Here is a 22,026-nt window from a genome sequence, read left to right as displayed (position 1 = left end):
AAAAGAAATATACCATGTAAATACTAAGCCTAAGAAAGCTGTAGTAGCTATATTAATAACAGATAAAGCGGATTTCAGGACAAGAGCTATTACCTGTTAAATTAAAAAAAAATTAAAAATTAAGAGATAAATAAAGGTATCGAACAATTTTTAAGAGTCATCAAGACATAATGATCCAACGTGTATGCACCTGAAAGCAAAGTTTCAAAGTACATGAATCAAAAACTGACAGTACTAAAGGGAGAAACAGCATATTCATAATTATGGTTGTAGATTTTAATGCCTGTCTCTCAATACTTGATAGAACAAGCACACTTTTTAAAAGCCTAAAAAGGAATAGAGATTTGAACATTATTAAGCAACTTCACCTAATTGACACTACACTCAGGAAATACTCTTCCCAGCTCATTCTCGGAGACCAGTTTTAGCCTGATACCCAACTCACATTATAAAAAAGGGAAGTCCGCTACTGGTTGGAATGCAAAAGGGCATAACCACTTGGCAGTTTAGTTGTTTCTTAGAAGTTAAATGCCCATTATCATGTGATCCCACTATTCCATTCCTCTAGCTGTTTACTCAAGATTAATGAAAGCAGCTGCCCATGCAAGGACTTGAACACAAATGTTCAGAGCAGCTTTGTACTATAGTGCTCCAAACCAGAGCCACCCAAATGTCCATCCACAAGTGAATCAAGCAAACTGGAGATGTGTATCCATGCAATGGAACACTACTACTCATCAGTTAAAGGGAATGAACTGACACATGCAACCATGGATGAATCTTAAAACAATCGTGGAGAGTTAAAGAAGCCAGACCCCCCATAAACCCACAAAGAAAGGGTACATACTGTAAGATACTACATATATGGAATATTCTAGAAAATGTTAACTAATACATAGTAACAAAGCAGATCGGTGTTTGCCTGGGGATGGGGACCTGGGGAGTAAGGGATTATAAAAGAGCACAAAAAGCTTTAGGGTGCTGGATGTGTGTTATCTCAACTGCAGTGATAACTTCATAAGTGTATACACTTATCAAACTGTACACTTTAAATACGGGCACGTTATTGTAGGACAGTATGCCTCAATACTGTTTTAAAAAACCTCACCAGAAATATTTATTTTCTTGATTATGACCATCAATTAACAAACCACTGATATTCATGGGGCACGGCTAATACTAGGACTGTAGCTCCCTAGCTTTGAGAAGTCAGTTTTGGGAGTGATACCAAAAACCAGGTAAAATCCCGGGGAATTTTAGATAGAAGTGATTAGAAAATATGTTCTTAAAAGCAAATGACTCTACAAACTGCCCTAGGTTTGCCTAGGCAATTTAGATGCCTTTCCAAGAAAAAGGAGTTTTCCAAGAAAGTCACTCTCCTGGCAAAGAGGAAACATCCTAACATTGTAAGTTTCTTCAGTTCATTTCATAGTTGGGACTCTTACTGTTTTAATGTGTTTTAGTAAAGTACAGGCATGGTGATTTATTTAAGACCTATGATAACAAGGGGCGCCTGGGTGGCTCAGTGGGTTAAAGCCTCTGCCTTCGGCTCAGGTCATGGTCCCAGGGTCCTGGGATCGAGCCCCACATCGGGCTCTCTGCTCAGCGGGGAGCCTGCTTCCTCCTCTCTCTCTCTGCCTGCCTCTCTGCCTACTTGTGATCTCTATCTGTCAAATAAATAAATAAAATCTTAAAAAAAAAAAAAAGACCTATGATAACAAGGGCGCCTGAGTGGCTCAGTCCGTTAAGTGTCTGCCTTTGGCTCGGGTCATGATCCCAGGGTCCTATGATGGAGCCCCACATCGGGCTCCTTGCTCAGCGGGGGGCCTGCTTCTCCCTCTCCCTCTGCCTGCTGTTCTCCCTGGTTGTGTTGTGTGTCAAATAAACAAAATCTTTAAAAAACAAAACAAAACAAATTAAGCCATGTAATATACCACATTATCAGAATAAAAGAATCACAGAATCATTTCAATACACGGAGGAAAAAACATAAAATAGTGATTTATGACAGAAAATTTCAGTGAACCAGGAATAAAAGGTCACCTCCTCAACTGATAAAGGGCATTTATAAAAACCTACTTCAGCTACTATAATTCTTAATGATGAAAATGATTACTCTTCATGGTGAAAAACTGAACCCTATGATTAGGAAAAAGACAAATACTCACTCAATTCTTCTATTCAACATTGTACTAGAGGGTCCTAACCAGTATAGTGAGATGAAAAAAATATTAAGAAGAATACAGACTGGAAAGGAAGAAGTAGAGCTATCTTTATTAGTAGATGACATCAGTATATACAAGGAAAATCCTAAGAAACTCACCAAAAAGCTATTAGGACTAGTTTACTATTAGTTACCTTAGCAAAGTTTCAGGACACAAAACCAATACACAAAAATAGTGTGTGTAACAGCAACGAGTAATTGGAAAGCTAAAAATCACAGTAGAAAAAACAAAGTACTCAAGATAATTTCACGAAATATGTACAAGACCTCTGCTCTGAAAAATATAAATTATTGCTGACAGAAAAAGGCCTGACTACATCCAGAGATAAACCATATTCATGGATTGGAATACCCAGTATTATTATGACGTTCTAGTCTCTCTAAACTGGCCTATAGATTCAGGGTAATCCTAAACAGAATCCCAGTTGAGTTTTTTATAGAAAATGGAAATTAGAAATTCCCCTAACATTTGTATGGAAGAGCAAAGTTCCTAAAATGGACAAATATTCTTTTAAAAGGACAAAGTTGAAAAACCAAGAGTCCTGAATTTAAGATTTCCTATAAAACTCCAGTGAATATTAGCATAAACATAAACAAAAAGATTGACAGAATAGAAATAAACTCATATATACTTAGGCATGCAACTGATTTTCAACAAAGGTTGCAATGTAATGCAATGGGGAAAGGACAACTCTTTTAATAGATGATGAACAACCAGATCTCCATATGGGATAAAATGAATCAACTCCTACCTCTCACCACTCATAAAAGCTGACTTGAAAAGATCACAGACCTAAATCCAAAGGCTAAAATTATAAAGCTTCTAAAAGATAATTAAGGAGACTGTCTTCACAATCTTGAGATAGCTAAGACATTCTGGGTAGGACCCAAGAAGTACTACCCATAGAAAAAAACTGATAAATTAGACTTCGTAAAAAAAAAAAAAATTATCAAAAGATACTGTATGCCACAAAGATAAACTCGAAATGGATAAAAGACCCCAACGTGAGGCAGGAGTCTATCAAAATCCTAGAGGAGAACATAGGCAGTAACTTCTTTGACATCGGCCACAGCAACTTCTTTCAAGGTATGTCTCCAAAGGCAAAGGAAACAAAAGCAAAAATGAACTTTTGGGACTTCATCAAGATCAAAAGCTTCTGCAAAGCAAAGGAAACAGTCAACGAAACAAAGAGGCAACCCACGGAAGGGGAGAAGATATTTGCAAATGATACTACAGACAACGGTCTGATATGATATCCAAGATCTATAAAGACTCCTCAAACTCACCACACACAAAACAGATAATCACATCAAAAAATGGGCAGAAGACATGAACAGACACTTCTCCAAAGAACACATAAAAATGGCTAACAGACACATGAAAAAATGTTCATCATCACTAGCCATCAGGGAGATTCAAATCAAAACCACAATGAGATGCCACCTTACACCAGTTAGAATGGCCAAAATTAACAAGACAGGAAACGTGTGTTGGAGAGGATGTGGAGAAAGGGGAACCCTCTTATACTGTTGGTGGGAATGCAAGCTGGTGCAGCCACTTTGGAAAACAGTGTGGAGATTCCTTAAGAAATTAAAAACAGAGCTTCCCTACGACCCTGCAACTGGACTACTGGGTATTTACCCCAAAGATACAGATGTAGTGAAAAGAAGGGCCATCTGTACCCCAATGTTCATATCAGCAATGGCCACGGTCGCCAAACTGTGGAAAGAACCAAGACGCCCTTCAGCGGACAAATGGACAAAGAAGATGTGGTCCATGTATACTATGGAGTATTATGCCTCCATCAGAAAGGATGAATACCCAACTTTTCTATCAACATGGACGGGACTGGAGGAGATTATGCTGAGTGAAATTAGCCAAGCAGGAGAGTTAATTATCATATGGTTTCACTTACTTGTGGAACACAAGGAATAACACAGAGGACATTGGGAGAAGGCGAGAAGTGAGTTGGGGGAAATCGGAGGGGGAAACGAACCATGAGAGACTGTGGACTCAGAGAAACAAACTGAGGGTTTTGGAGGGGAGGAGGGTGGGGGGCTGGGTGAGCCTGGTGGTGGGTATTAAGGAGGGCACATATTGCATGAGCACTGGGTATGGTGCATAAACAATGAATCTTAGAACACTGAAAAGAAATAAAATTACAAAAAAAAAAAAAAGAATAAAGATAGTGTATGAGAATCGAAGGGCATGCTGAAGACGGGAAGAAAATATTCACAGTGTATGTGTCCGATATAAGACCTGGATCTAGAATATATAAAGAGAGCTCTTACAACTTAATGATACAAACTCCAACCACAAGATGGACAAAAGACTTTAGATCATTTCTAGAGTAAAATATACAATGGCCCATATGCAGACGAAACAGTGTTCAATGGTCATCAGTCATCAAGAAAATACAAATTAACACCAAAATGACCACGTCGCACTCAGGGGAATAGCTAGAATTAAAGAGCCCATCACCTCCAAACGTTACGATGCTACAGCCATTTTGAAAAACAGTTCTTAAGTCTTTACGAAGTTCAACCCTCTCCCCTACGACTGAGCATTTTACTCCCTGGTGTTTATCCAAGAGAAATAAACACATGCGTCCTCAAAAAGCCTCCTACAAACACCTTCATAGCAGCTTCATTCTTAAGAGCCTAAAACAGGAAACAACCGAAATGAACAAGCACCGGGCTAAACCAACGGTGGGGATTTTCACAAAACGGAACACGGCTCAGCAGTCAGGCAGAATGAACTGACTTCTACAACACCGTGTACGAGTCTTGCTCAGTGAAAGCAGCTAGACACAGGAGAGTACTGTTATACAACTCCAGTTGTAAGGACTTCTGTAGTTAGTGTAGGTTCTTCTACTCTCCTCAGACCCAGGGTCCCCAAGCCCGAGCCCTAGGTACCACCTGAAGCCAAGCCCAGCCCCTAGTTCCGCATACAACCCAGCGGCGTACAGACCTCCAGATCCAAAGGGCTGTTTCAGCCTCAGCAAACCAATCCTCGGTTGGATCTAGCCGAAATCTCTCATACCCTCCTCGCCCACATCTCGGGGATCTAAGGATGGAGCCCCCTCTGACACCCAGGAGGGAAGCTGTCAAACAGGAGACTGGAAGGCTGGGATGTCCCACATGAAGGGCCATTAGAACTCTTTTCTTCCAGACCAAGGGAGAAGGGAGAGACTGAGTGCCAGAGACAGGATGGGGTCTGCCCAAGGTCCTACAACCCTGAGACCCAGCTGATTAAAACCCAGGGCTTCTGAGTCTTGGCTTAGTGCCCCTTCTAGCTTTCTACCCACTCCACCAGCAAGGGCAAAGAGGCAAAGAGGCAGCTGTCTTGTCTCCTTGGCAGTGGCTTAGCGGCATCACGTAGCACCGGCTCTCAGGAACCACACAATGTAGAAGGGCTCAGAAGTGAGGACAGGACCACTGAAGGAAGCGGATGAGTGATGCCCACCGTGAGCTGACCGAGAGTGACTCAGGCTTTCGGCTTTCCCAGCTATGCCAGCTACTAGTCAGGTGGCCCAGGTCAGACCCAGACACCTGGGGACTGCCCCAGGGCCAAGCTCACCTTCGTGGTCACCCTCCTCTGGCAAAGCCTCCACCTTGGGGCCGGCCCACCCCTCCCCCACCACCCCCAAGCCCCCAACCAGAGAAGGTACTCACTGATGGGGGCGTGTAAGGCCACATGCTCCTGGTAGGGTGTGTAGTACTTGTACTGCTTTCCACAGAATTCACAGGTGTAATTGCCAGTTTCTGTCCAAGGAGAGGAAAGCGTGGGAATGGGCGCCCGGGTCCCATTGAGAAGCAGCAGCATGCTCCCTCCCCTCCAGCTCCCCCTCATCCTGGGACCAACTACAATCAAGAGCACGCTGGAGTCAGACTGCCTGGGTTCAAGTCCCAGCAACTCCACGTCAGAGCTGTGTGACCTTGGGCAAATCTCTTAACCTGTCTGTGCCTCAGTTTTCCTATCTGTAAACGGGGGGTAGTAATAGGACCACCTTCTAGGATTGCTGTGAGGATTAAATTTACATGTCAAGTATTTAGAACAGTACCTGGCACACGCTGTTTCTCCAACACTCCACCCCCAGGCCCTGGTGCTCAGGAAATGTGTGGTGACCTTAGCTGACCCCCCAGTGCCAAGCTCACATTCACCCCCTTTGCAAGTCCTAGCCTCTGCAATGGTCATGCTTGGGTCCCCTCGTCTCCAGGACCGTCCCCGCCCCCAAGCACCCCCACCCCTCCCCAGCAGGAGGGGTCACGTCTTCCTCTCGGGTCCCACCAGACTTTATCTTTACCTCTCTTTTGGCACTGCCTAACTTCTTTCTTCTTAAAAATTTCTGATGTAATATTGTTCACTGGGGGAAAATTATAAAATACTGATAAATACAAATACAAGATTTAAAGAGTAAGAGAAATTTCAATCATCCGTCACCCCCGAACAAAGAGCAGCAGCTACCCCTTGGGAGTGGAGCGTGCAACCTTGCCATCCGCCCCAGGCCCCATCCCTCTACTCCCATCTCATCCGGAGCGCGCTTCTCTCCCTGACATCATCATCTGTCTGGCTCCGGTGGGCCCTGAATTAGCCAGCCCTGATCCATATCCTCTTTGTAACCTGGTGTATGCAATCGACAACACTTTGTGGACATCTTGCTCAATCAATAAACATTGATCCGTACTGCATTTATTGGCTGTATGCATCCCACTGGACTCTGAGATCTGCTGAGCCAGCCTCCTCCACCGGGGGATGTTTGGATTGTTTCAAAATTTCTCCCTTACCAAAAAAAAAAAAAAAAAAAAAAAAAAAAAAAAAAAAAAAAAAAAGCTGTGATCTGCATCCCTGAGAAATGTCTGCCCAATTTGCTCATTATTTTTCATATCACTGCAAAATAAGGATTATTGTGCATAAGTGCTGCTCATTATTTCCCCGGGATAAATTAAGGGCAGGCATTTTTAAGGCTTTTGATAACCACAGCACCAACTACATATCAAAAGGTTGGGCTAATTTTCATCCCAATCAGAGAGATGGGCCTTATAGAAGGAACTATACGGCGCCGCTGCTTTCATTTTCCATTTGTTTGAGTTCTAAGGAAACTGACCATTTTCATGTTTCATTAACCGCTATTTTTCCTTTTGTGACTTTCCCATTTGTGTTCACAGTCCATGTTTCCATAGGTGTATTTACTTTTAATTGCCAAGAACCCCACAGATGAAGGACATCAACGATTTCATTCTACAGGTTACAAGTACTTTTTCTCAATTTTTAAAAATTCTGTGTATGGTTTCTCTCTCTCAATATGGACTTAAAACTTTTTCAACAATAACTTTTATAACTGATTCATGAACACTGGACAAGATCTACTATTTGCTGTTCATAGGTTTCAAAGTTGTGAGATCAACTGTATTGTATTACTCAAACCCGGTACAATCCTATCTGCCCACCTGCTCTATTGAAGACTGAAAGTTGTGCTCAATCCTTCCACTCTGTCGTGCTTCCAAATCTGTTTTGTATATTCAGATGCAATGTTGTCTGATGCATATAAATAAGGCTCATGAGATCAAAATCGTCACTGCTAACTGTAGCCTTCAGAACATGATATGATTCTGTAACACAGTGCTTCTCAAAGATGAGGTTCCTGGACCAGCATTATCATCGTCCGACAATCAGTGAGAAATGCAAATTCTCAAGACTTAATCCAAGACACACTGAAAGAAAAGTTCTAGGCCTGGGATCCAGGAATCTGTGTTTTAACAGGCCCCGTAGAAAAATCTGATGCACGGGGAAGTTTAAGAACCACTGCTCAGATATTTAATTATACTGTTGTATTAGCTCGCCTGACATTAGTTACTAATTTTTTATCATTTGTAAGAGCTTCCTTTCTCATTGTTTGCATGCGCCTAAAAACATTTCCCTAAATTTTCTTGGGAAAATTCATTAAAAAAAGATACATTGGTAGATGGCCACCACAAACTGCTGAGAAAAAGGAATCATGGTTCCGGCCTTCAAGGAGCTTACAGTCTGGAGGAGGAGACTGAAAAATCAAATAATCACACAAATTTAAAACTGTAACCCCAATGGGTGTTCTTAAAGAAGACATTTATAGGGCTATGAAAATCCCAAAAGGGGATTCAATTTAGTTAAGGAAGCAAGAGGGAGCTCCCTGAGAAAGAGATGGGGAATTAACGAGCTAGGTCTCTAATAAACCATTATTTTAAATTAACTTGAGAACCTTTGCCTCCTAATAAAAGAGACGAGGCCATTTGGTTTTGTAGCTGTAAGTGATTTGGTTTTACTTCTTTTGTGTTTTCTTTTTTTTTTTTTTTCACGTTCCACCCTTCCGGGTTTGTTTCCTTCGTTTGCAGCTGCTCGATGCACGAAATCTTTTCTCTGTCTTTCCATTATTTGCCGATATTCCATTATTTTCCAATATTCTCCTTTGTTTTACACAGCATGTAAGATACATCTATTACAGTTAAGCAGAAAATGACATTTTCAAGTCTATTATCATAGAGAAAGGTAGCTTAACTCTGTGCTTCTCCAACTTTGGCAGGTTTAAGAATTATCTAGAGGGGCGCCTGGGTGGCTCAGTGGGTTAAGGCCACTGCCTTCGGCTCAGGTCAAGATCCCAGGGTCCGGGGATCGAGCCCCGCATCGGGCTCTCTGCTCAGCGGGGAGCCTGCTTCCCTTCCTCTCTCTGCCTGCCTCTCTGCCTATTTGTGATCTCTGTCAAGTAAATAAATAAAATCTTTAAAAAAAAAATAATTATCTAGAAAGGTGGTTACAACACAGATTGCTGGGCTTCACCCCAGAGACTCTGATTCCCAGGGTCAGGGGTGGAGTCTAAGAATTTACATTTCTGATAAGCTTCCAGGAGATGGCGCTGCTGCTGCTGGTCTCGGGCCCACACTATGGGAAGGACTGATTTAACCTTCTCTACCGTATCCCTCCCTTTATTCCTTCCTTCTCATGTTCTTACAAATCATTTTTAATACTGCAGAATGATCTTTGTCTTCTGCACTCAATTTTGTGTCCAGATTCGTAACATTTTAAACTTATGACTAGGTCCTCCTCTCTCTCTGCCTGCCTCTCTGCCTACTTGTGATTTCTCTCTGTCAAATAAATAAACAAAATCTTTAAAAAAAAAAAAAAAAATGGGGCGCCTGGGTGGCTCAGTGGGTTAAGCCGCTGCCTTCGGCTCAGGTCATGATTCCAGGTCCTGGGTTCGAGCCCCACATCGGGCTTTCTGCTCAGCAGGGAGCCTGCTTCCTCCTCTCTCTCTGCCTGCCTCTCTGCCTACTTGTGATTTCTGTCAAATAAATAAACAAAATCTTTAAAAAAAAAAAAAAAAAAAAACAAAACTTATGACTAGGGATGGGTGGCTCAGTTGGTTAAGTGACAACCTTCGGATCAGGTCATGATCCTGGAGTCCCGGGATGGAGTCCACATCCAGCTCCCTGTTCAGGGTGAGTCTGCTTCCTCCTCTGATTCTACCCACTCTCAAGCCGTCTCTCCCTCCCTCTCTCTTTCTCTCTTTCAAATAAATAAAATTTTAAGAATATATATCTAATCTCCCTGATATGAGGGAGAGGAGATGCAACATGGGGGGTTAAGGGGGCAGGAGAAGAATAAATGAAACAAGATGGGATTGGGAGGGAGACAAACCATAAGTGACTCTTAATCTCACAAAACAGAGGGTTGCTGGAGGGAGGTGGGTTGGGAGAAGGGGGTGGGGTTATGGACATGGGGGGGGGGGGGGGTATGTGCTATGGTGAGTGCTATGAAGTGTGTAAACCTGGTGATTCACAGACCTGTACCCCTGGGGATAAAAATATATTATATGTTTATAAAAAATTTAAAAAATTATGTAAAAAAAAAAGAATATCTAAAAATATAAAATAAATAAACTTATGGTCTAGTTTATCTGATTTTAACATTGACCAGAAGTCCTCCTATGCTATGAATTCATTCTTCACAACTGGGGTGTACTTGATGAATTTTTGAAGATGGGTACATGGGGAAAATAGTCTTTTCAAGCCCTCATTTTTCCCTTTACTCATAAATTACAATCGGTCTAGATAGAAAAATTCTTAGGATGTAATCTACATTTCCTTTCAAAACGTATTCCAGTATCTTTTGGCATTTAGCGCTGTATGAAGTCGGAGAAAAGTCCCCCTTGGATTCATCTGTTAAAAACTGGCTTTTCTTATACCTAAATGCCTGCATACTTTTTCCTTTATATTTATAGTTTAAAAAAGTCACAAACATCTGTTGAGTTATGGGTCTTTTTATACAGAGGTAGATTATAGCCCAATCATCTGTCACCCCCGACACACGGTGAACCCTTACATCAGCATACATGGGTCTGCCTTCAGCACATTTTTCTTCTACTGTATCTTTGGAGTATTACTTCTGTCCCACCGGTACAATTACCTGGAACTGGCTCCCCAGGCTCCGTAGTTAGCCTGTTTTCCCCTTGTTCTCTTGCTCTGTTCAGGTTTCTCCTCCCCGTATTTAATTCCATTTAATTCCAACAGATCAACTCTGGTCTTTACTACGTACCATGTAGATTTTAATTTCATTTTCTGTTTCTCTGCAGTCCTCCACCTCACTCCTTTCTCTGCCTCTTCATTTTATCCTGCTGCTTTGTCACTGGACAACTTCAGGCTCCTCTCTCACAGGGGTCATGCTACTGACTGAACAGTGGCCCCCCAAAACCCCCAAACTCAATTGTTGATGCCCCACTTCCCCACGTGAAGGTATCTGGACATGGAGCCTGTGGTGGGTAACTGGGCTGAGATGAGGTCACGAGCGTGGGGCCCCCAGGACTGGATTACTGCCCTTGTAACAAGAGGCACCAGGGAGCTGGCCTGCATCGGTCTCCCACCATGTGAGGGGCACAGACGGACGGGGGCCAACTCCAAGTCAGGAAGAAGGTTCGAACCTGACCACGTTGGTACTTCGATCTTGGACTTCCAGGCTCCAGAACTGTGAGTAAATAAAGCTGTTTAAGCCATCCAGTCTGGGAGTTTGTTACCATAGTCCAAGCAAACTGACAGAAGTCGTATTTTCTTAGGCTTGGTTGTAGTTGTCAAACAGAATTTTCTTCTAGATTTCTGTAGTAGGTCATTTTCAGAGGCATGCTTTCCCTCCGAGTCTCCTAATTTCTATCTTGTTAGGTGGAATTTTTAGTTTCATACTTTGGGATCTTTTTCTTTTAAAATTTTTTTCAAGTTACTCTTCCTCAGCCACATATAAAAATCCAGTAAACTACAGATGATCCAGACTTACTATTTTCAGTAGATGTGATGGAACTGTTCTTGAGCCTCCCATTATCGTGGCATTAAGTTATCCTGGCAGCCCACGGTCCCAGTTCAATTCTCAGATATGCAGCTGGAAAGCAGGTGGACATGCAGGACCCCTATGGCCAACTATGTCCTTCTAGGATTCTTCTGCTGTCATGGCTCCAGGAGCACCAAGTACCTAATTCTCCAGGTTGTTCAGATCACGTGGTGGTGGGAGGTGTGCTTCCCAGCACGCACTGCTTCTGGGGTTTTCCTCTTCCAAGTCCCTTCATGGGGCTCTGTGCCTCTCACAGCTCCGCTTACTCTACACCTTGTCATTTCTGGGGTTCTGTGACCTTGGCTTTTTGAAACCCAAGACACAGCATTCTCATCTCATGAGGAGCTCCTGAGCCGTAACAGGAGAGGTTCACACTAGTCCAGCAATCTCGGTCCCATAATGTCAAGCTGGGGGCGTGTAGGGAGCCAAAACCAGTACCATTTTCTCAGTGCAATTCCCAACTGCGTATGGCGTGTGACCCTTCCTCCCAGATCCAACTTGGTTACTGACAGAACAAGCTGCACCTAGTTCCGTTATCTTCCTGGGCAACAGGTACTACTTCTTTAAAGCCTTCCATGCATGTGTTAAGGACTACGCTCACTCCCTTGCAAATGTAACCTCATTCATTCCCCATGACCATCTGGAGAGGTGAGTTTTCTCGTCGTCAGCCCATTCTCGAGTTAAGGAAACTGTAGATTAGGAAGATTATAAAGCGTGTAGGACGTCATGTAGGTATGAAGTGTAGGGCTGGGGCTCACGGATGGGATGCTCTGAAGCTCCCACCCTTGGTCATTTCTTGACAACATCACTCATCTGTTACACCCAGAATATAAGCCAGGAGACTAGGCTAGTCCCTTCCTGCATGTATCCTCCATGGGCTCTACGGAACAGAGAGATGCTCTCGTCCCCAACTTAGAGGAGTCAAAGGACACTCAGAAGGGGGATAAGGAGCTCGTCAGTGGGTGATGCCCGCATTCAAACCCAGGCCTCTTGATTCCAATTCTGTTTTCATAATTATGATGCTATGGATGGTTGGAAGGGCTACGTTCCCCGGGGAGGGTGAGGGGGACAGCTGGGGGAAGTGCTGAGATGGCAGGTCCCCGATCTCGCTGTCCTCATCCTGTAGCTATTTACGATCGCCCATCACAGAACAGGTCTCAATACACAGGTGGGGTTTGCCAGTTTTAATTTTTAGCAGTTTTAGTGTTAAGAGGCTTGTTATTTTCTTCCAGAGACAGAGAACAGGCCATGCTCACAGTCAACGCATGACAAGCACCGCACAAACCCTTCATGGATACTGTCCCAGCCCCAGTCCCCCAAGTGCTGAAAAGTTCGAAGAGAGCAATGAATCCCCCTCTACCATGAAGGAGGGAGAAAAAGGACCGGGGAACCCAGTCAACACCTTCCAAAGGGGGGGGCCACGCTCTGCCCCGTGAGGAGCACCTCCAGCTTCGCTGGCTCTCTCGCCCTGAAATCCCCTCGTGCATTCATTCACTGTGTGTGCGCCTTTCTGCAAGCTGCCTGGAAGCTTTACTGTAATGAGGCAGAGTCCACAAAGCTCTCTTCTTGCTGTTTGGTAACTGAGAGGAAGGGGAATGCGGGTTCCTGAAGGCCTGGACCAGACACCTCTCACTGGCTGACTCCACCTAACCCATTCTTCTAGAAACAGCCAAAACAGACTTGTAAATCTGACCAAGATTTACCAAATGTAAGTCTGACCAAGTCCCTTCCCCACTTGAGGTAACCCTCTAGCTCATTTCCCTCAGAAGGAACTCTAGATGCCTTCCTCTGGCGTTCAAGGCTCTCGAAGACCCCAACTCAGAAACTGACTGGCCTTTCAACTCCCCAGAACAAAAGCTGCTCGCCTACCTTTACCCTATGATGCAAAAGGGCTCATTCTGCACCCTGATCCCCAATGCAGGAGAGGGGCCCACCCCCCAACTCCTGGCTCCCAAGGCTCCCTGTGTATCAGGGAGCGCAGTCTGCACACTGCCCGGCTGCCCCCTTCCTGGGCTGAGGACCTGAGGGCAGGGCCACGACTGCTCCATCCACTGCTGTGTCCTCCCCACACTCTACACAGCACGCAGAGAACAGGCGGGTAGCAGGTGTGGCTCCTGCCCTCAGGGGTGTCATGGGAGAAGGACAGAATGTCCAGGTGGCTCCCTTGGACAGCTACATTTGCCGATGAAGCCCTTCACTGGCGGATGATGACAACAGAGGAGTTATTTTCCGAGCACCTCTTATGTACCAGGCACTGTGCTAATAGGTGATTTACATTCACGATCTTATTTAATCCCCCAACAAACCTTCGGGGAAATGTAGTCCTCATTGACACATGAGGAGCAGAGGCTCAGGACGGCTAACAGACCACCAGGGCACCAAGCGTGTGCTACATTCGCTGCCCTAACCTTGACCCTGTGCTGTTCTGCTGCTCCTCAAAAGCTGAAGTCCTAAGACTGGCCCATTTGACAGGTGGGCAAAGTAAGGTAAAGGAAGGCAGTGGTCACTGGCCAGTAGCACTGTTGCAGGATGAATGGGTCACCCCCTTCCAATGGCACGACTCATCCTGCCCCCCCTCAGCCAGCCCCCAGCTGTCTCCCACCCAGCCCATCCCCAGAGAGAGGCCCGCATACTTGGCCCAATTTTCTGGAATGGTTCCGGGGGTTCCTCCTTCACCTCGTCAGTAGCCACAACGCCTTGTTCGAAGGGGTCTGTGGGAGAACACATAGCCCTTAGCACCCTGGTAACCAGGTCCCCTGAGCCCAGCCAGGGACAGGGAGGTGGGCAGTCACCAAGGACTTACCTGCCCGATTCTCGGGGGCCCCTTCCACACTAAACACTGCGCCCAGGCGGTAGGCAGCAGCCGCAGAAGGAAAGAAGCAAACAGGAGCCCTGTTAGTCCCTGTCCACAGCGGCCTCTGCCCAATGCTCCCAGCCTCTCTGGGACCCAGGAGAGGCGCCATGGCCAGCATGAAAACCAGGAGCCACAGGAAGGCACAGCTCAACCAGGATGCAACCTCTGCCTCCATTCCTCACCCTCCCCATGGGCTGGGGACCAGCCCGGAGGAAGGCAGGCTCTCTGCCCAGCCAGTTTCTGGATCGCTGGCAGCCACTCAAGGGGCCAGGACAGGAGAAAACAAGGAAGAGACCAGTTAGGAGACAAAGAGGGGATGAGAAGGACAAGCCAGTGACAATGGGCGGCCGGGCCTGGTTGTCACAGCCCGTGACAGGCCGGGGTGCAGGGCTGGAGAAGGAGCCCCCTCCACTCTTTCCAGGTCCAAGACCCTATTTCTGGGATTGAGATTCTAAAAATAAATTACCTAAATTTATTGTTCTAATTTCTAACTCTATAACCTAAGATACTAAAATACCATCATTCATTTTAAAAAACTGGTTTAATTTTATCAGAGCATATGACTACTCAGTATGAAATTGTAAAATGCATCGATATGAAATTGCTGAAATTCGACGGATTCTGACCTACAAAAATGGCAACTTCACTTGGGCTACCCTAATCAGAATATATGGAATATGATGGGGACCTTCTCTCTCCCAGAATCCTCAAGGGTCGGTCACTTCCCTCGTGGTCTTGGCTGCTGCCTGACCTTCCTCTGGGTGGGAGGAGAGAGGGGACATCTGGGGGCTGGGAGGAGCCAGGTGAGCAGCCCTGGCACTGGGGGGTGGGGAGTGGGGGACGGGATGGGCGCTCCTCCTCACGTGACTCTCCTCCCTCAGAGCCAGGGGCCCGACTCACCATCCACGGCGTGCAGGTCCCGGTGCTCCTGGAAACAGCTGTAGTACTTGTACTTCTTCCCACAGATGTCACACGTGTACCTGAAATTGTCTGTGGCGGATGGAAAGACACAAGCAGTTACCAGGGCTTCGGTCACGTGGGATGGGGATTTTGGGGGGGCTAGCTCATCTGCCTTAGGAACCAACATGGGACCAGCCCACACCAGCCCCAACTGGTGCCCCCTGGATAGTCAGTCCTGGGAGTGTTAGGGGTTCTCTACACAAGGAGATAGGAGAGCTTGGAAACCACCTTCAAACCAGCCCCCAAACGTACTCTGTGTGAACTAAGTGCCTAAGGGCCAGGCCCCACCTCCCTTCTCAAGGTTACAGGAGAGCGACTGTCACTGCAGTCACTACTTCCTGGGCACTGCACGCACAAGGGGCCAGGCCAGGCACTTCCTCTGCCTTTCCTCTATTAGTCCTTGTGACTAAGTAGTAACCCCCTGAACACGCGTGTAGACGCAGGGTCAGAAGGGACCCAACCCAAGCCCCACAGCCAGGAGGCCCTGTGGTAGGCAGCTTCCCAAGGACCCTGGCTTCTGGGCATTCACACCCGATGTGATCCCTTCACTGTGAGCCTCAGCTGGGCCTAGTGACTTGCTTCTAACAAGGGAATGCGACAAAGCCATGGGATGTCGTTTCTGAGATTCTTACAAAAGACCGTGACTTCCGTCTCGCTCTTACGAGCTGCCCAGAGCTTGAGCCAAGTGGCATTCTCTCTGAGCAGCCAGTGGGAAAAGTGAGGTCCTCAGCCCCACAGCTTGGGAAATACCCCGCCTGCTGATAGCCATGGGAGTGCGGCAGCATCTCCTTCCCCGGCTGAGCCCTGGGAGGGGCCTCAGCCCCGACCCACACCTCCCCTGCCTCAGGAGACCCACAGCTGAAGGACCCAGAAAAACCACACCTGAGGTCTGACCACGTAACCCGAGGAAACCAGTGTTTGTTTACATCATTCAGTTCTGGGGAAACGTATACAGCAAGAGGTAACGAACACTGGGCCAGAGTCTGGATGATCCCAGGTCTATCCAAATTCTGAGGCCGGACTCCCTCATGGCATTGCTCTCAGCCCGCACCAGCATGGACCTCCCTTGTGTATTCCTTGGGCAGATCTAGAGATGCCCCATTCAACCCCATCTTCCTGACGAGGTCCTGCCCAGGGGAACGGAGTGGCTTGCTCAAGGCTGCAGAGTGGGGTGAGGAATGACCAAAATTCAAATATTCACTTCACTCCATGCCATAACTAAGTCAGGGCACGTGTCCTTTCTCGGTCCGCACAGGCCACCTTCCGCTCCTGACTGAGGCACCAGCTTTCCCACCCTTCTTCTACTCCCCAGGACTCAAACGTGGGATTTGATGGGACTACCTCCATCCCGAGGTTGCAATGCCAGGCAATTCTATAGGAAGGTTTCTAGTCCCTGCTTAGCTGAACTTAGGGGCACAAATGACGTCAGCCTTCTCCTTGCCTCTGCCCCCCACCTCTTCCACACTATACCTGTAGGCTCTCAAAGTCCCGTCAGGTGCCAGGGCTACAGAGACTAACTGGTTCAAGAGAGGCGCGCAGTGTCAATACACACAGTCCTGAAGGCCTGGGGACCGGGTCCTGCCACCCCCATGCCTACCCGTGAACCAGCCGGGCAGTGGTGGCGGGAGAAGGCGGGGTTGGAGGAAGAGAGGCCTGGTCCTGCTCTGCCTCACCCAGACTGTCAGCAAGTGCTGACCCCACCTCGAGATTCAGCTTTCCTTCTTTTCCCCCTTATCTGAGGGGATGGGAGGGTGGTAATGAGCTGACTTCCATGGCCTCTTCCAGGCTGGCCATTCTAGGATTCAAGCCTGGCTCCAGCTTCAATCCAGCCTAGACAATAACCACCACCTCATGCCCCATCATGTTCCATCTAGACCTGAATTCTCTCTCAGCGGTAGATACCAGGGAATATAGCTGAAGAAGTCAAGGCTGTCCAGGGTCTGGCTCTGGACAGGACCCTGCCCCTGAAATGCCTCTCCCCCACTGGCCAGTGCTGGTCACCCTCCACAGCTGCTGGGAGCACTTGTCTCACCTCTGCTCACAGAGCACCCCCCACCACCTCTGAGAAAATGAGAACCCCCAGCCTTCTGCCACCAAGAAGTGCCATCACCCCGCTCCTTCTTCTCAGCGGGAAGTGTTAGGGGTTCTCGGAATCCCACCCCACACCTCCTTCTCAATGTGCATGGGGACCACGTTCCCGGGCCCACCTAAGGCAGGAGTAGATTAGGACAAGAGAGTTATCCCCAGAGGAAGAAAAGCAAAATGATTTTCTGTCAATGAAACCACAACTTCTGAGCCTCCAAGAGAGCTCAGTGTCTCTAGGAACGGCACTGAGCAGCAGTCTGGGGAGACAGGCTCTGGGGTCAGGCTGCCAGACTCCAACCTGGCTTGGTCACCAACCAGTGTGACTAATGCTGGACATGCTCCCTAACCGCTGCACCTCGGTCATCTGCAAAATGGGTATGACGGTCCCTTCATCTCCCAGAGTTGGAATAAAGAATGAACCAGGACAATGCCTGACAAACAACAGATACTAGGTAGATGGCACCTAATACTGTTCTGGAAAGGGAATCAATGTAATAGCAGCAAAAGAACTGGACGTGGTGTCAACCTTTTATTTTCTCAGCTAAGAGATGGGTGAGTGGATATGGGCCTCCCTTTCTGAGTGCACAATTTTTCTTTTTTTTTTTTTTTAAAGATTTTATTTATTTATTTGACAGAGAGAGATCACAAGTAGACGGAGAGGCAGGCAGAGAGAGAGAGGGAAGCAGGCTTCTTGCCGAGCAGAGAGCCCGATGTGGGACTCGATCCCAGGACCCTGAGATCATGACCTGAGCCGAAGGCAGCGGCTTAACCCACTGAGCCACCCAGGCGCCCATGAGTGCACAATTTTTCTAACAACTAAATGAAAGACTCTGGACTAGAAGGTGGGAGGCCTGGTTTCTAGGCCCACCTGAAACACTAACAAGTTGCAGGAGTTCTCTCTGGGACTCAGTGTCCTCATCTGTGAAATGGGTAGGCTGGATTTGGTATTCTCGACACAACGCTTTTGGCTCCAGGACTCCATGGTCAGGCTCCTGTCATGAGGCCAGTGTGCGAGGACGCCAGGCCTTCTGACCAGGCGCTGCTGGCTTGGGTCAGGGTGGGGATGCACGACTGAGAACAAAATAAAGCACAGTGGCCGTGGGGAGAAAACTCCCTAGGGAGGAAGGCGAATGTGATGGAAAGACTAAAAATACCCTCAGCGAGAGTTCTCTACATCCTCTGGGAACCAAGGAAGCCAGACGGAACACAATGGATCATTGAGGGGCTGCCCGAGAGGCCAAGGGCCTAGAATAGCTAAGGAAGAAACGATAAATAGAGAAGATCTTTAAATGTGTGGCTGACCACAGGCAAACCACGGGAGCCGGGTGAGAAGGAAGCTTTTGAAGGAGAAGGGAGCCAGGGGCCAGACTGGGGCAGGGCTCAGGGAAGAGGGGCAGGCCTACACGGCCCCCTAGCCAGGGTCCTCAGGCAGGTGTCGGGCCTGAGCCTCAGAATGTCTAGAACACAGAAGCTTAGCCTCGGTCACGCCTGCCTCTCACATGCTACGGGAATCCAAGGAGAGAGTGGCTGGGAAAGGGCCTCAGAAGAAATGCTTTTTGGACCTAAGGTCTTTCATTGGCCCACACACGTCCTCAATCAGCTTTGTTTGGGATTGGGGGGGGGGCGTGTTTATTATTTTTAAAGACCTTCTGCAGCAAGAGGAAAAGAGGTTGACAAACTAGGGCCTGCCCACCCTGTTTTGGTGAAAAGTTTGCTTTTGTATCATCTCTGGCTATGCTCAGGGGTACATGGCAGAGCTGAGTGGTGGGGTCAGAGATGTCTGGCCTGCAAAGTCTAAAATATTGGCTATCTGATCCCTACGAAAAAGTCTGCTGACCCTGAGGCAGAAAACAAACTGTTCAGCTCCCTCGATTTTCATAAACCAGAAACACCTGTGTCACCAGTGCCCAGAAACCCCTTCCCAAGGCTAGCATGAATCACTTTCCCAATTTTGTACTTCCTGTACAGAGATCTTAGAAGAGGGGTTCTTGTGCTGGGCTCCTAACGGCTCTGTTTGTGTGTAATCCACGTCACTGAGACTAGCCGTACATCCTTCCTTCTTGCTGCTTCACGTGAGCACACCACAAGTGATCTGTCCGTCCACCTAGCGGGGGGCACTTGGGTGGTTTCCAGTCTGGGGCTATTACGAACAGTGCTGCTAAGAACAGCCAGCTCCCGGGCGCCTGCATGGCTCAGCTGGTTGAGCACCTGCCTTCAACTCAGGTCATGATCCTGGGATCCTGGGATCGAGCCCCGCATCAGGCTCCCAGCTCCCTGCTCAGCAGAGTCTGCTTCTCTCTGCCCCTTCCCACTGCTCATGCTTGCACGCTCTTTAATAAAATCTTAAAAAGAAAATATCCACTTCCCATCTTTTGGTGGACATGTGGCACACAGCTCTGTTGGGGATACACCTGCGAGTGGAAAGTCTGAGTTGTGGAGCTCAGGCTCGTTGGGCGGGGAGAAGTTCCACCCCAGCCTACGCTCATCTGGCTTTTCTGAGGCCCACGGGTTTCTATCTGGGGGAGGGCAAGCAGAACCAGGTCCTCAGATGGCAAGGCCCTGTGCGGCCCAGACTGGGGTGGAGCACCCAGAGAGGAGCACCCATGGGTGCCCATGAGATAAGACTCGAACTAGCATTCCCCAAACAGCAGTGCTGAGTTTGCCAGTGAGGGTCCCTGAGGAGTCTACTACAAAGAAATATGTTCATTTTGGCAGAACTCAAGGCTCGGGAACTCAAGAACTCGGGCCAGAGAACCCGTTACTGATAAAACACCTGGTAGCTTCCGCAGGACGCATGCCAGAACGCATTTGGGAAAGGTTGCTCTGCCACAGACACATTTGGGAAAGGCTGCTCTGAGGTTCCATCCTCCAATGTCAAGACCCTCTGGCCCCAAAGCCTGAAGCACAGGCAAGTTGTCTCCCACCGGCCCCTTAGGACAGTCCTGAGGGGGAAAGAACAAGGGGGAAATACTCACTGCCTTGGGAGGCTCCCTCCCCTGAGGTGGCTTCAGTGTCTGCATGAGAGAGAAAATGAGAAGGAAGTGAATAGACTGGACTCCCCGTGAGGCCGGTGCCAAAGAGCACGAGGGACTAGGGCGGAGACAGTGACCCCAGCACAGTGTGCCCATGACACTCTGTGCCCGTTCACAGCCCTTCCCCGTGCCCCTGGCCGTCAGGCCCGGACCCACTGGCTGTCCTCCCTGGCACCATCTGTCCTGTCCCCTCAGCCTCCTCATGTTCAGAATGGAGACAGTACCCCGACCCCACACCCAGGGAAGGCGAGAGGAGCACACGAGATGACATGGGAGCACCTTCCCTGCAGAGGCCGCCCCCTCCAGGCAGCCCTGATGCATCCTGGGAGGAAGAAGACCCACATGGAGCAGAAGGCTGGTGGCATGTCCTCCCAACCCCCCACTGGCCCTGTGTGCTCTCCCACATAAGGAGCCTCTTCTCTCCACCTTGGTCTCCATCCTACGGCACACAGCGGGAGAGGGGGCCCTGCAGTCATCAACATGCCAGGCAGGGAATGGGGAGGTGTGGCCCCCGTCTCTGCTCCCGGGACGCCCCTCACCTCGGTGTGCCCGGACGTGGGTCTGGAAACAGTTGTAATACTTATACTTCTTGCCACAAATTCCACACTCATAGGATCCTGGAAAACAGGAAAGGGAGGGACAGGTCAGTAAATGCCCAACATGTGCAACTGTGAGGTCCCAGGAATGCCCCCAAGGATCACGAACTCCGCGACCAGGGGGCACCACATCCCGTGGGCTGCATTAGCCCTGACAAGCAAAGACACAGCAAGGACCAGCAGACACAGCCCTGGGCCAGAAGTCAGGAGCCCGGGGTCTAGTTCCAAATTTCTGCCCCAACTCTTTAAGTGACCTCGGGGAAGTCACTTCCCATCTCTGGGCCTCAGTTTCCAAATCTGTGAGATGGAGAAGACAACTCTTTCCTAAACTTATTCCTTGGGAGGAAAAAGGAAATGAACCTTAAAGTGCTCTTTCAAAATAAGGAATAAATTGCATCCAAGGAAAGAAATCAACACACACCTGAGTAACTTTTACCTCTTTTACCTCTCCTTTTACCTCTCTCTTTTACCTCTCCTTGCCGGGATGGTACAGAGATTAAGAGAACAGTCTTTGAACCAGAGGGATCTGATCCCCGTCCCTGTTCTGTCACTTACCAGCATCATGCCCTAGGTAATTCCCTTAGACACGTTAAAGCTCAGTCTGCTCATCTGTCCAGTGGGGCTATAAACACCTACCTTACAGAGTGGCCCTATACTCCTCTTAGGACGCGCCCAGCCCTATTAGAGATGTGCCCTAAGGGGAGAGTATCCCCTACCACCACAATCTACTGAGAAGCTTTCTTGTTCTCTCAGACATACAGAGACAGACATGGTGTAACTACCTGACTCCTGTCCTCTGCTGGCCCCTTCTCCCAGGAGCTGGGACTGAAATGGCTGAGTTCCCAATAGGCATTTCAGAAGGTCAAGGCAGAGCCTACCCATACAGAGCACACACGGAAGGTCCATAGAAGGAAGCCAGGCAGAGC

At 47.8% G+C, this 22,026-nt stretch overlaps 1 protein-coding gene across 19 annotated transcripts in view; it reads right to left on the bottom strand.

The window, feature by feature from the left end:
• The window catches only part of ZNF618 (zinc finger protein 618), a 186,955-nt gene that overhangs the window by 34,039 nt on the left and 130,890 nt on the right, over positions 1-22,026 (bottom strand). For 10 of the 19 annotated variants that reach the window (XM_047700304.1, XM_047700307.1, XM_047700305.1 and 7 more), the window contains 7 exons: positions 21,044-21,121; positions 20,448-20,486; positions 15,328-15,417; positions 14,377-14,412; positions 14,207-14,284; positions 6,532-6,591; positions 5,900-5,989 (listed from right to left, as the gene is read on the bottom strand). In XM_047700304.1, the coding sequence (XP_047556260.1) occupies positions 5,900-5,989; positions 6,532-6,591; positions 14,207-14,284; positions 14,377-14,412; positions 15,328-15,417; positions 20,448-20,486; positions 21,044-21,121 (471 nt within the window). The remainder of the gene's footprint in view (positions 1-5,899; positions 5,990-6,531; positions 6,592-14,206; positions 14,285-14,376; positions 14,413-15,327; positions 15,418-20,447; positions 20,487-21,043; positions 21,122-22,026) is intronic. The other 9 variants (XM_047700309.1, XM_047700312.1, XM_047700319.1 and 6 more) reach the window with 3 other exon arrangements.

This window comes from Lutra lutra, chromosome 13, assembly GCF_902655055.1.
Source record: "Lutra lutra chromosome 13, mLutLut1.2, whole genome shotgun sequence".
Taxonomy (NCBI): Eukaryota; Metazoa; Chordata; class Mammalia; order Carnivora; family Mustelidae; genus Lutra; species Lutra lutra.
Note: the sequence above shows the minus strand (reverse complement) of the source record. Positions and strands in the feature narration are given on the sequence as shown.